This window comes from Dendroctonus ponderosae, unplaced genomic scaffold (genome assembly GCF_020466585.1).
Source record: "Dendroctonus ponderosae isolate FM_Combo_2020 unplaced genomic scaffold, Dpon_F_20191213v2 Dpon_F_20191213_1, whole genome shotgun sequence".
In the NCBI taxonomy this organism is placed as follows: domain Eukaryota; kingdom Metazoa; phylum Arthropoda; class Insecta; order Coleoptera; family Curculionidae; genus Dendroctonus; species Dendroctonus ponderosae.
In genome coordinates this window covers 50,088,530-50,099,453 of record NW_026017110.1, presented here as the reverse complement: position 1 = coordinate 50,099,453, position 10,924 = coordinate 50,088,530, and the positions used below count along the sequence as shown (strand labels likewise).

Sequence of the window (10,924 nt, the reverse complement as noted above, 5' to 3'; positions counted from 1 at the left end):
CCCCGAACAGAACAAGTGAAAGTTTATAATCAATTATTCGGAAAACTCGTCACTTTTGTCGCTGTGAATAATTTGGTTTATTTAAATTTCCGTTTCTTCACTTTTAGGTCAATATTTCTAAACAAAACTCTTTAAACAGAACAACGCGTTTTTTCCTAACGTTTTACTGTAAAATACTGGCAAACTGAGAGTCTTTTATGAAAAAAAATTAAAAGATGGTTTTTACAAGAAAAGTCGTCGTCTTTACAGTTGGGTCTTCTTTATCGTCGTTTTCGAATACCCGTTTTAGCCTTGAATTTGGAACAAAATCGAAACAAAGTTATCTTGTTTCTTTCGACAAATTTATATTTTCGCAAAAAAGGACCAGAGAAAGCAAAAGTGTATAATCAATATTTGGAAAACTCGTCATCCTCATCGTTCTGAATTGATTTTAAGTTTCTTCAAAATCTCCGGATTTTCCCGTTTTGGACCAAGTTTCAGGCATGCGCAAAAGCTATATGTTGGTAGTTTTTTTTGTTAGATGTTAATTCCGTCATCGGCCATGAGTAAAACTCATTAACTCAAAGGGCGGCAACAACTCAAAAGCGCAACTCAACACAGTGGTACCCAGGCCTTGAATAAGGGGAAAACTTTTCATCTAGAAAATCAAAGTATCTTTAATATATTGTGCAACTTTCCATTTTTCACCCTTATCGAAAATTTCTCAAGAAAATCGCGGACACTATCTCAGGATTAAGTCATTTTATAAATCTTGAGAGTTTCGATTTGCCACCATCATCAGGAACTTTTTGAAACTAGCTAAGTTTCAAGACTAAAAATGTAGATGCATGTACAAATAAAAACTCGTAACTTGATTACTTATTAGATTAAAGGAGAGTGTTTCGTAGAAAATAGAAAAACTATATTTTTTTAAATGCCGAGCATTTGGATTTTCTACCCTCAAAATGGATTTTTGCCAGCAAATATTAGGAGCAGGATTTAAGCGTAACGTTATTTTTCTTGTCGATGTAGATGCTCTCTGTTGACGAAGTTTTGGTGGCACATGAAAGTTTCGATTTGTATCAGAAGAGCAGAATGTTGAATTAAATATAAATTAAAACAAAAAAAACTGCGAAATTATTTTATTTCATACATATAAAACGTAATTCTAGTCATAAATTTACAACTTTGAGCAAACGTCAACGACCTTAACGTAGAACATATACGGGAACATAACCAGAGTAAAATACTAAAGCACAACTCCCATTATAACCATCATGCAATTGAGCAAAACGTGTGTTACTCACCAGGCGGGATGTGAAAATATTCCCACACTATTGAGCAAAGCTGCGTATTTATTTGTTTGTTGTTCTACTTTACTAGGCGTAAAAATATGCGGATTAATTTAAAAAAACCAGTACACCTTAAGAGCTAAGAATACAAATAATTTGCCTTAAAGCTCGTTCACACGTTGACATTTTGACGCGACATTAGATGTCACAGTGTGAATGAGCTTTTACATAAACTCACTTATTGGGACGTGTATGGGTGAAAACAATTTGTAATCATGGTTTGTACTTGTTTTTTTGTACTGTTTGCTGTCTCTTTTTTTAAAGTTCTCTGCTTTTAAAGTTCGTTGGTGAGTTTCGTACTATGTTTGATTCGGACTTTCAGCAATCCGGGGTTTAGCTGTGCGTACCATATTCCTCGCTCTTTTAACCGCGTAATAACGGCTGGTTTGATTTTTGCCACACCGTTCGCGCTATTTTTACCGCGTCCAGTAATAATCTGCACCGTTTCCCCGCCTTTCTTGCTGCTTAAACGCAGCAGGTTGATCATGCGATCCAGGAACATGTCCAGGTGCGGAATCGCTTCTTTGATATATAAAAAGTGCAAATCCAGCATGTTAAAGTTCTCTAACCGTCTGGAATGGTCATCGAGAAACGCCGTGGCCGCCAAGCTATTATAGTGTTCGAAAGCGGGCGTCTGATTTGCTGCAAGTCCACTGTAAAAGCGCGCTACTTCATAGTTTCGATTCTGATAATGGCGGTTGGCTTTTTCGTATAGTTCTGTGCGTTTTGCCAGCAATCCATTCGCTTTTATCCGGTATTCCATGGGCGACCAGTTCTGCTCCTCCACCTCCTCGACCGTGCATGCACTCTGAAATTTATTTAAAATCAACGTCATTCATGGGTCCAAATCGAATATAGCAATAATTTAAACCAGGGACGAGCAACACGCGGCCCCTTTAACATGATTATGCGGCCCGCCAAGCCTTTTAATTTAAGTTATTCATTTGCTAAAATTTTATATCCCATCAATATATTGTTATACAATTAATTAGAATAAAATGGTAGTACACACTAGGCCTGGGTAACGCGGTGTTGAGTTGCGCTATTGAGTTGTTGCCGCTCTCTGAGTTAATGAGTTATAACTAATGGCCGGTGACGGAATTTTAGCATCTAACAAAAAAGCCATCAACATATTGCTTTTGCGCATATGGTTGCTTGAAACTATTTGGTCCAAAACGGAAAAATCTGCAGATTTTGAAGAAACTTAAAAAAATTTAGAGCGATGATGGTGACGAGTTTTCCAAATATTGATTATACGCTTTTGCTTTATCTGGTCCTTTTTCGATAGAACCTAAATTTTGTCGAAAAAAACACGAAACCTTTGTTTCGATTTTGTCCTAGATTCAAAGGTTAAACGGGTACTCGAAAAAGACGATAAAAAAGACCAAACTGTAAAGACGACGACTTTTCTTGTAAAATCCATCTTTTAACCTTTTTGCATAAGACTCTCAGTTTGCCAGTATTTTCCAGTAAAGCGTTAAGAAAACGTGTTGTTCTGTTTAGAAATATTGACCTAAAATTGAAGCAACCGGAATTTAAATAAACGAAATTATTAACAGGGACAAAAGTGATGAGTTTTGGAATAATTGATTATAAATTTTCACTTCTTCTGTTAGGGGAAATATTTTTGGGAAAAAAATCCAGAAAAAATGATTAGAGTTTTGTCCAAAATTCGAAGCAGTAAAATGTTCCAGAAAAAAATTACAAAGCCGTTCAGGAGCCGAGTGTTCCAATAAAATTTATTTTATAATTTTCACAGAAAATACCCGAAGATTGTCAGTATTTTAAGGAAAACTAAAAAATAATGCGTTTTTGCGTAGAAAGAATTGCTTAATAGAAACTTTGCTAAAACTGGAATGACCTAAAATTTTAAAGATACTTGAAAAATCTTCAAAACGATGAGGGTGGCAAATTTTCCAAGTAATTGTTTTTGAAAATTTGCTATCTGACCGTTTTTTTCAAGATAATCTTTAAGTACTTTCGGTAAAAGAATGAATAAAATTATCTGGTTTTTGGGCCAAATTCGAAGCTGAAAAGAGTTTTCTAAAGTTCCCTACAAACCGATGAATGAGGCGAATTTTCTAGCAAAATTAATTTTGTCATGTTTGGCTGAAAAGACCCCATTATTGTCAGAATAATCAGAAAATCATGTTTTTTGCGTTTTTTATTTAAAACTTTTAGTTTTGCGATCTGTTTTTGCGAAAACCTTAATAGTTTTCGGGGAAAAAGGGAAACATTTATTTTCGTCTTTATCCCGAATTCGCTTCCAAAAAAATTTTTGTAAAATTCCTACAAAGCTATAATTATATCTTGTAATTTTTCGCGTAAAATACAACCAGATCATCAGTATTTTTAAGTAAAATTCTTCAAAATAGATCGTTTTTGAGTAGAAAGCAGAGAAAAAAAAATTCAGTCAAAACTAAAAAAACAATTTTTTTTAACAAACTACAGTTTTCAGAGGAATGGAAGTGACGAGTTTTCCAAATAATTTAGTATAAGCTTTCGCTTCTTCAGTTCGTTTTTTGATAGAAAATTATTTGATTTTTGTCCGAAATTCGAAGCTGGAAAGGGATTTCAAAACTTTTTACAAAGCGGCGAAAGAGGCGAGTATTCTAATAAAATAAAAATAAAATGTATTTCATAATTTTTGGCGAAAAATACGTTAAGATTGTCAGTATTTTTTAGTGAAAATTTGTCATATGTCAAAAAATGACAGTTATTTTGGAGAAATGCCTTACGCCATTTTGTTTGGAATTTCCTACAAGTTTTCTATTCAACGTTTTCCTGTCAAATTAATATCAACGGAAGTAGGAGTAAGTTAAAAATGTACCCTAAATAAGTTTCATCCAAATATCTTTTGACAGCTGTCAAATTTCAGAAAAGTAAAATTAGTTTCAAGTAGAGCATTCGAAACTGCAGTTATTTGTCCATTTGACCTTCTTCGTAACTGCTCTAATTCCGAAGATCCCTGCACTTTTTCATCGAAAAAAACTCACCCTGTATAGACATTTTAATCGAACGAATTTTAACGACTTGACTTGACAAGACGGCGGTTTCCATGAAAATATTTTCCTCGGCATTTCATATCGATGTGGATACAGTTGCCGGAGACTTTCAAATGGAAGTGATTGACTTGCAGAATAATACCGATTTAAAGAATGTATTTGTCTCAGTAAATATTGAAATTTTTTATAAATTATATGAGCCCAGAGAAATTTTTGCTTTCGACCAAAAAAGCAAAGTAAATGATGTCCGTTGATCAAAAAGGTTGCTCACCCCTGATTTAAACGAATGGAGGTAAAAATCCTTGCCACAAATGCACCTTTTCCATGCAATTTTTTTCTCCTTTCACTCACTTAACTTAGGCCTTACCTCTTGCTGGCAACTGTTGTGCGCGAGCCACATATCGCGGAACAATTCCGGTTCAATCGGCGGTTGCATCGCATTGGTCACATCCAATTCTAAAGTCGATCCAGTGCTGGCAATGAGAGTCTCCACTGTGTCCTTGTAATTGTTGCTGTGGGCCTGGAGGATTTCCAGCAAATCTTTCCTGTCTAGCGACGGGAACATTTTAAAGAGCTTGTCCTTGGTTAGCATCAATGCCAAGGTGTCTGGCGTCTCCTCCTGCCACTTTCTCGCCTCTTTGCGCAGTTTGCTCAGCTGCCGTTGCTCTTTCATAATCTTCGGGATTTCAATCGGTTCGCATGGGGGGCCGACGGCCAGGTCTTCCATTAGTTGCATTTTACGGGCCATTTCCTCGTCCTCCTTTACCATGTCCTCCAGGACGAGATTCTGCGCTTCCATTTGCTGACAAACTGATTCCACGTAGAATGTGAATATTTGCCTGGCGAATCCCACGGGCATTTGCACGACTGGCTGGAAGCCTTGGGGGAAAATAAAGTTTGGATCGCCAAAGGTTTTCTCCAGCTGCATAACCAGATCTTCGCCCAAGGTCAACTCTATTATATCCTCAAACTCTGTGGCTTCGTCGTTTTTGTCATCAAATGTTTCCTCGGATTCGTCACTGTCCAAAGGGCGGTGAACCTGTTCGGGCGTAAAGTCCGATCGGGACTTGATTTTCAGTAGCTGCTCGGAATAGTGTTCGGGTGCGATTTTAATTTTGCTTTCAACCATCTTCTTCAAAGCCTTCGACTTTTCTGAACAACCGCCCAACTTTTCCTTGCGGATTTTCTGGCTGGCTCCTTTCGAATCGCTACTGCTTTCGGAAGTGCTTGAGTTTCGATGTATTAGCGGTGGCCTTTCTCCAAGATCGTTCGACTCCATCTCACTGTCCTCGGGTACATCGTTGATGTTTTCCTCATCTTCCACCATAAACAGCTCTACCGTCCAATCGAAATCGCATTTAAACAGTGCGTACCTGGAAAACAGCGGGGCAAAAATTAAGAAAAAAAAACATCATTCCCATTCTAACCAGTAGCGGATGGCCTTAGAGGAAATGTTCGGGAAAAAATGTTGCAGCATCTCCATATTGGCCTCGTGGCTTTCCTCCGTTTGGCTTCCCTGCTCGATCCGGCACTTTCTCACCATTCCCGGCGGCTTTGACTGGTAGTTTGGATTAATGTCCCTGTTGTGTCCCACAAAGACTTTGATCGCCTTTCGCATCATTTCGCATTCAATGTTGCGCAGCAAGTCAAAGTCTTCCAATTTGGTTTCGGTTGCGGCGTTCTTCATTTCCACCCGCTTCGGTTCTTCATGGTTTTTAAGAAGAACAACGCGAGCCTTGGGCTCGGTGGGCTCCATAGGAATCACAATGTCCCACGAACGAAGCGCCGCTTCATCGATGCCCCAAGCATTCAAGTTATCAAAGAGGCTGACGCTCTGCTGCATGGGTTTTAACACTGGGTCCTTCAGGGATGAGGACTCGCCATTTTCGAACAGAATGTCGTCCACTGAGCTCTGTTTGGACGTTTTGGGAGCTGGAGGAGCGTGCGACTCCCGTACACTCAGATCGGGGTAATTTCGGTACTGAGGCAGCTTTAGCCGCTTGTATTCGAGCCCATAGGCCGTAAATAGCCTCAATTTCGTCACATTCTTGTCATATTTAGTCAGCATGTTCCTGATGCTCTGTAGCGAAACTTGATGGGTGTTATGCCTGTACAATTCCTTCGGATTGAAGCTCCAATCAGTGCAGGGCTCGATTATTTGCACAATATATCCATAATCCGTTGCCATGATGGCATAGGGCTTCATTTCCCACATGGCCGCATTAGTGTTGTCGATTATCACGGGGCTGAAGCCGTTCGACATCGCTCTATTGGCCCTTTGATGATTCCAACCATGCGCTGCAGTCAAATCGGCGGCATCGTAATTGTAGACGCCGTTATTCATAAAATAGTCATCAGTTGATAGGATGTGGTCCCTTGCAGTCGTCTCATCATAGCCAATGGTGTTCTGTAGGATTGTTCGGGCCAATGTTGACTTCCCCGATCCTGGCAAGCCACGCATCAGGATCAAAACTCTCAAACCTGAGCGAATATCGCTTAAAGCTTCATGCAATACACCCATGTTTCTTGCCCGGGGGGATGTCTTCTGATCTTTTCGCCTTTCTGCTTGTCTGGGGCTCTCTCGGTCTGGAAATTTGCAAAATACGTGCGTTAATTGGCTGGTTTAGACGTAGTAGAATGTATTATTATTTATTGAGGCTTGAAACTGGAGGTCTTTTCCACAATCCCATCGGTTGGTTCACTTTTTAGCAACCACCCATTTCTCATTTGTACTTTTATACACCAAGTGGAGCAACTTCTAATCGGACAAATTTTGGATAAATAAGTTATACAAAAACGTTTCCGGTTTTTGAAGTGTTGTTTGCAAAAACTCATACAATCTCCGAAGTGTACAAATTTGACAATCTGCTAAAAGTTCGATTGAAGCGACATTTCTGACAACTCTAGAGAAAAGTGCACTCTCTACAGTATTAACAACTCCGAAGCGGTTTTCGATAGGTAGGTATATCAATAATTGAAAATAAATCTGCAAAATCAGCAAAAAAATTATATTTGTATCCAAACTATCAGGGCAGCTTTTGAACTCTATTCTGGCCCTATTCTGTATCTATTCCGTTGAAATTTAACGGACGTTATAAAGTTTACGGCCCGCTAAATTTGGCGCACAATCACATGTACATACGAGTGCTAATTAGTCTCGTATCTACTATTTCCTATACCGACGTGAGTTTTCAACCATAAATTAATTACTTTTTTGTTCTGATTGAGATTTTCTACTTTGGTGGCAGTTTAGCAACATGGCTGAGCAGTACTGAATTTTCGGCTGCGCGTACGGTGCGCGCGGGATTGTGCGCGTGCTATAGCAGACGGCGTTGTGAAGTTTCACCTGATTTAATATTCCAGAGGAAGAAATTTAATTTATTTTTCGGTTTAATAAAATACTACCAGAATTAGAATGCATGACGAATCCTAACAACAATATCAAACCGAATAAAAATGTTTGTTACATTACATATTTATGCCACTGGAAGTTACCACTTAACTACATCGCAACGTAATTAATAATCCAGATTAAGAAGTTACCGACGTAATTCGGAATGGGTTTTAGCGAAAGTTCGATGTTTCATTACTTTTGCCCAAATGATACCCCAGACTCTAATTCTAATGAACATATAAGAGCTAGAAATATTGTGGAAACGGTAATAGCTGTTCTAAGGCCTCGACCTATGATCCAATGAAAGCAGGAAAAATTTAATAGGTATTGTTGACCTTTCTACATAATATTAAGCATTTTTATAATCATGATTTTAATTTTTGAATTAAAAAACAAATTAAACAGACTTGAGACAGAAGCAAGTAACCAGCATGACGTTTTATTTTAGGCAATTTTAGATTATAAAGATTAGACGTTTGGGGTAGATTTCGACGTTGCCACCTACTACTGTTGAGAAAGTTTAACGGACTCCGCTAAATTATACAGGGTGTCCCGTAAGCACATGAAAAAGAAGACGATCTGACCTATGTCATCTGTCTGGCTCTGATGGTCAAAGTTCTTCAAAAAATTATCTTTTTCGAAATATTGGGATAATGATACGATGTATTTTAGTGAAACTCGCTGTAAATTTGTTCTTATGTAAGACTCATATTTTGATGAAACAATCGAGTTCATCCGATTTGGACAAGTGGAGAATTCTTGAGTGTCGTGGTACAAAAACTACCAGAACTTATTTGATGGATGAAATCAAACTAATTTTTTTGGTTGATGCACTAATTATTTGTTCACAATTTTGTGCTCTTTGTAAAATGTTGTAGCATTCATAATTTTTGCAAAAAAAAATATTTCTGTTTTCTTGCCACTTAACAATGTTGGATATTAACAGCAAATATCGTGATACGGGGCATAAAATCGTTGTCAATCAATCTCACAAATTCGTTTTGAATGACCTTTTCTAATGAAGAAGTGACCGACATGGTCAAAGTATTAGTATTTTGCGAAGACAACTTGCGTGAAAGCGTACGCGTTTACGCGGCGCATATTTGTAGTTAATGTCTAACATTGTTAAGTGGCAAGAAAACAGACATATTTTTTGCGCAAAAACTATGAATGCTACAAGATTTTACAAAGAGCACAAAATTGTGAACAAATGATTAGTGCATCAAGCAAAAAAAAATGAGTTAATGGAATCACCAAATACAAAGTTCTGGTAGTTTTTGTATCACGACACTCAAGAATTCACCACTTGTCCAAAACGGCTGAACTCGATTGTGTCATCAAACTATAAATCTTACATAAGAACACATTCACAGCGAATTTATTTATTTGAATTGAAACTTATTTCACCAAAATAAATCGTACCATACTCCCGATATTTCAAAAAAGATAATTTTTTTGAAAAACTTTGACCATCAATAGCAGAGGAGCCAGACATTTTTTGTTAATAAAAGTTACGTCAGATCATCTTCTTTTGATGCAAAGAATATCGCAGTATCCTTTTGATCATGTGCTACACCCTGTATATATTTTTTTAACGGAACCTCAAAATTTACATATACAGAATAGCAACAAGTCGATTGCGATATAACGGACCGTTAAAAATGTTATTTGTAACGGAATAGTTATATAATAGGGCCCTAAAGCTGTTTGGTGTAAGCTTTCGATCAAAGTAAATCTGTAGACTGTTATCAAACAAAAATTATCATAAATTCATGGCACTCAAGTGAAAAAATCGAATTGTTATTGAACATGTTCGAGCACTTGAAACAATTGGATGGCAATATTTACACAGGCGAGATTATAATAATCTGATCTGATAAACACGTGGTAAGTTCGCATTAAATAATCGAGTAGTTGTTTAGAAAAACACCGGGACGACTAAAAAAACCTCCCGGGGCCCATGACAACAACTCGATTAAAGTGAGTTTGCTTAACAGGACACGTGCTGCAATCTGCTTAACGCCCATTTAATGAACAAATCACTTTTTAATTTTAAATTAATTGTTAATTGACTAAAGAGCAGCTCTGGGCCCGCTCTCTAAGAGTAAAATGTACCACAAAACTCTTGGAATTGATCCATCAAGTACTTACCTTCATATTCATTGATGTATGAAGTGCTACTTATCGCCTTTTGATCCCAGTCTCGTTCGCGGACATCAACATCCTGGGATTTTCTGTTATAATCGAACTGTGCCATTGCTTTGCTGATGTTTTCACTGTAATTTACCTTCCACTACACGTGCGAATTTAGGCCTGGGTCTATTAAAAATTACGGCGCAACTGGTATTACTTCAAGTCTGAACGAATACCAGATGAAAATTGTTTTATAACAAGGTAAATACGCAATAACCCTAGTAAATTACAAATATAGCAATATTTATCTCATGCAAAACACTAATATAACCCACAGATCACAGAGGTTAATATAACCTTACGTGCAAGAGCACTTGTCATAGATAAAGACACCACAGAACATACCCGCCATCTGATGGGTGGACTAGGGTGTTGTCGACTCACCCAATAATAAAATCTCTTAATCGAATATCAATTTTACAAGTATAATTAAATGAAAAAATATACAACGATATTCCGGGTATCAAAATCTCAAAGAAATTTCGCTATATAAGAAAACCCCCGTTCACTCATTTTCTTTCAAATTTTGTTTATACCGGTTTGCTTCTCTAGTCATTCTCTAATAATCTCGTAAGTTGACCTAGAACCGGCTACGTTGCATTATGGGTGCGCCACATATCCACCAAATACCAAACTAACCGCAAACTGCTGGAAAATTCTGCCAAAAAAAAATTCTGTGGAACGACATCTACAATAGCGAGGTTCGAAATAGCGTGTAAGTCCCGCCCTATTTTGTTTCTATTCTAAGGGGGGATATTTTGTGAAAGACACCACGACACTTGGCATTTGTTTCGATCTCTCTTCAAGTCTGTACTTGTCTGTGATCTAATCTCACACTAACGCTCTGCGACTGTGAGGGAGAGAGATGTTATGCTATGTCAGTACAAAAGTTCAATAGAAACACCTCGATGGTTAAGTTTTACCTCTCGCTTGCACATCAGTGAATTCATATTGGTTGATTATTTCCCTCTTGCTCCTCTGCGCCTCGGACTAACTGACAA

General features: G+C 37.7%; 1 protein-coding gene across 1 annotated transcript; it reads right to left on the bottom strand.

Moving 5' to 3' along the window:
- Positions 1–1,106: 1,106 nt before the first annotated feature.
- LOC109543396 (NEDD4-binding protein 2) lies at positions 1,107–10,641 on the bottom strand. The gene is made up of 4 exons (XM_019913089.2): positions 9,882–10,641; positions 5,764–6,922; positions 4,704–5,709; positions 1,107–2,139 (listed from the first exon to the last, which is right to left on the bottom strand). The coding sequence occupies exons 1-4, from the start codon at positions 9,985–9,987 to the stop codon at positions 1,606–1,608; spliced, it is 2,805 nt and encodes a 934-aa protein (XP_019768648.1). The 5' UTR covers positions 9,988–10,641; the 3' UTR covers positions 1,107–1,605.
- Positions 10,642–10,924: the final 283 nt, after the last annotated feature.

Excerpts from the sequence above, each read along its gene's own strand:
- LOC109543396 (XM_019913089.2), bottom strand. The coding sequence starts at position 9,987 with ATGGCACAGTTCGATTATAACAGAAAATCCCAGGATGTTGATGTCCGC. Across the intron at positions 6,923-9,881 it reads ATACATCAATGAATATGAAG|ACCGAGAGAGCCCCAGACAA; the intron begins GTAAGTACTTGA and ends GCAAATTTCCAG. Across the intron at positions 2,140-4,703 it reads ACAACAGTTGCCAGCAAGAG|AGTGCATGCACGGTCGAGGA; the intron begins GTAAGGCCTAAG and ends AATAAATTTCAG.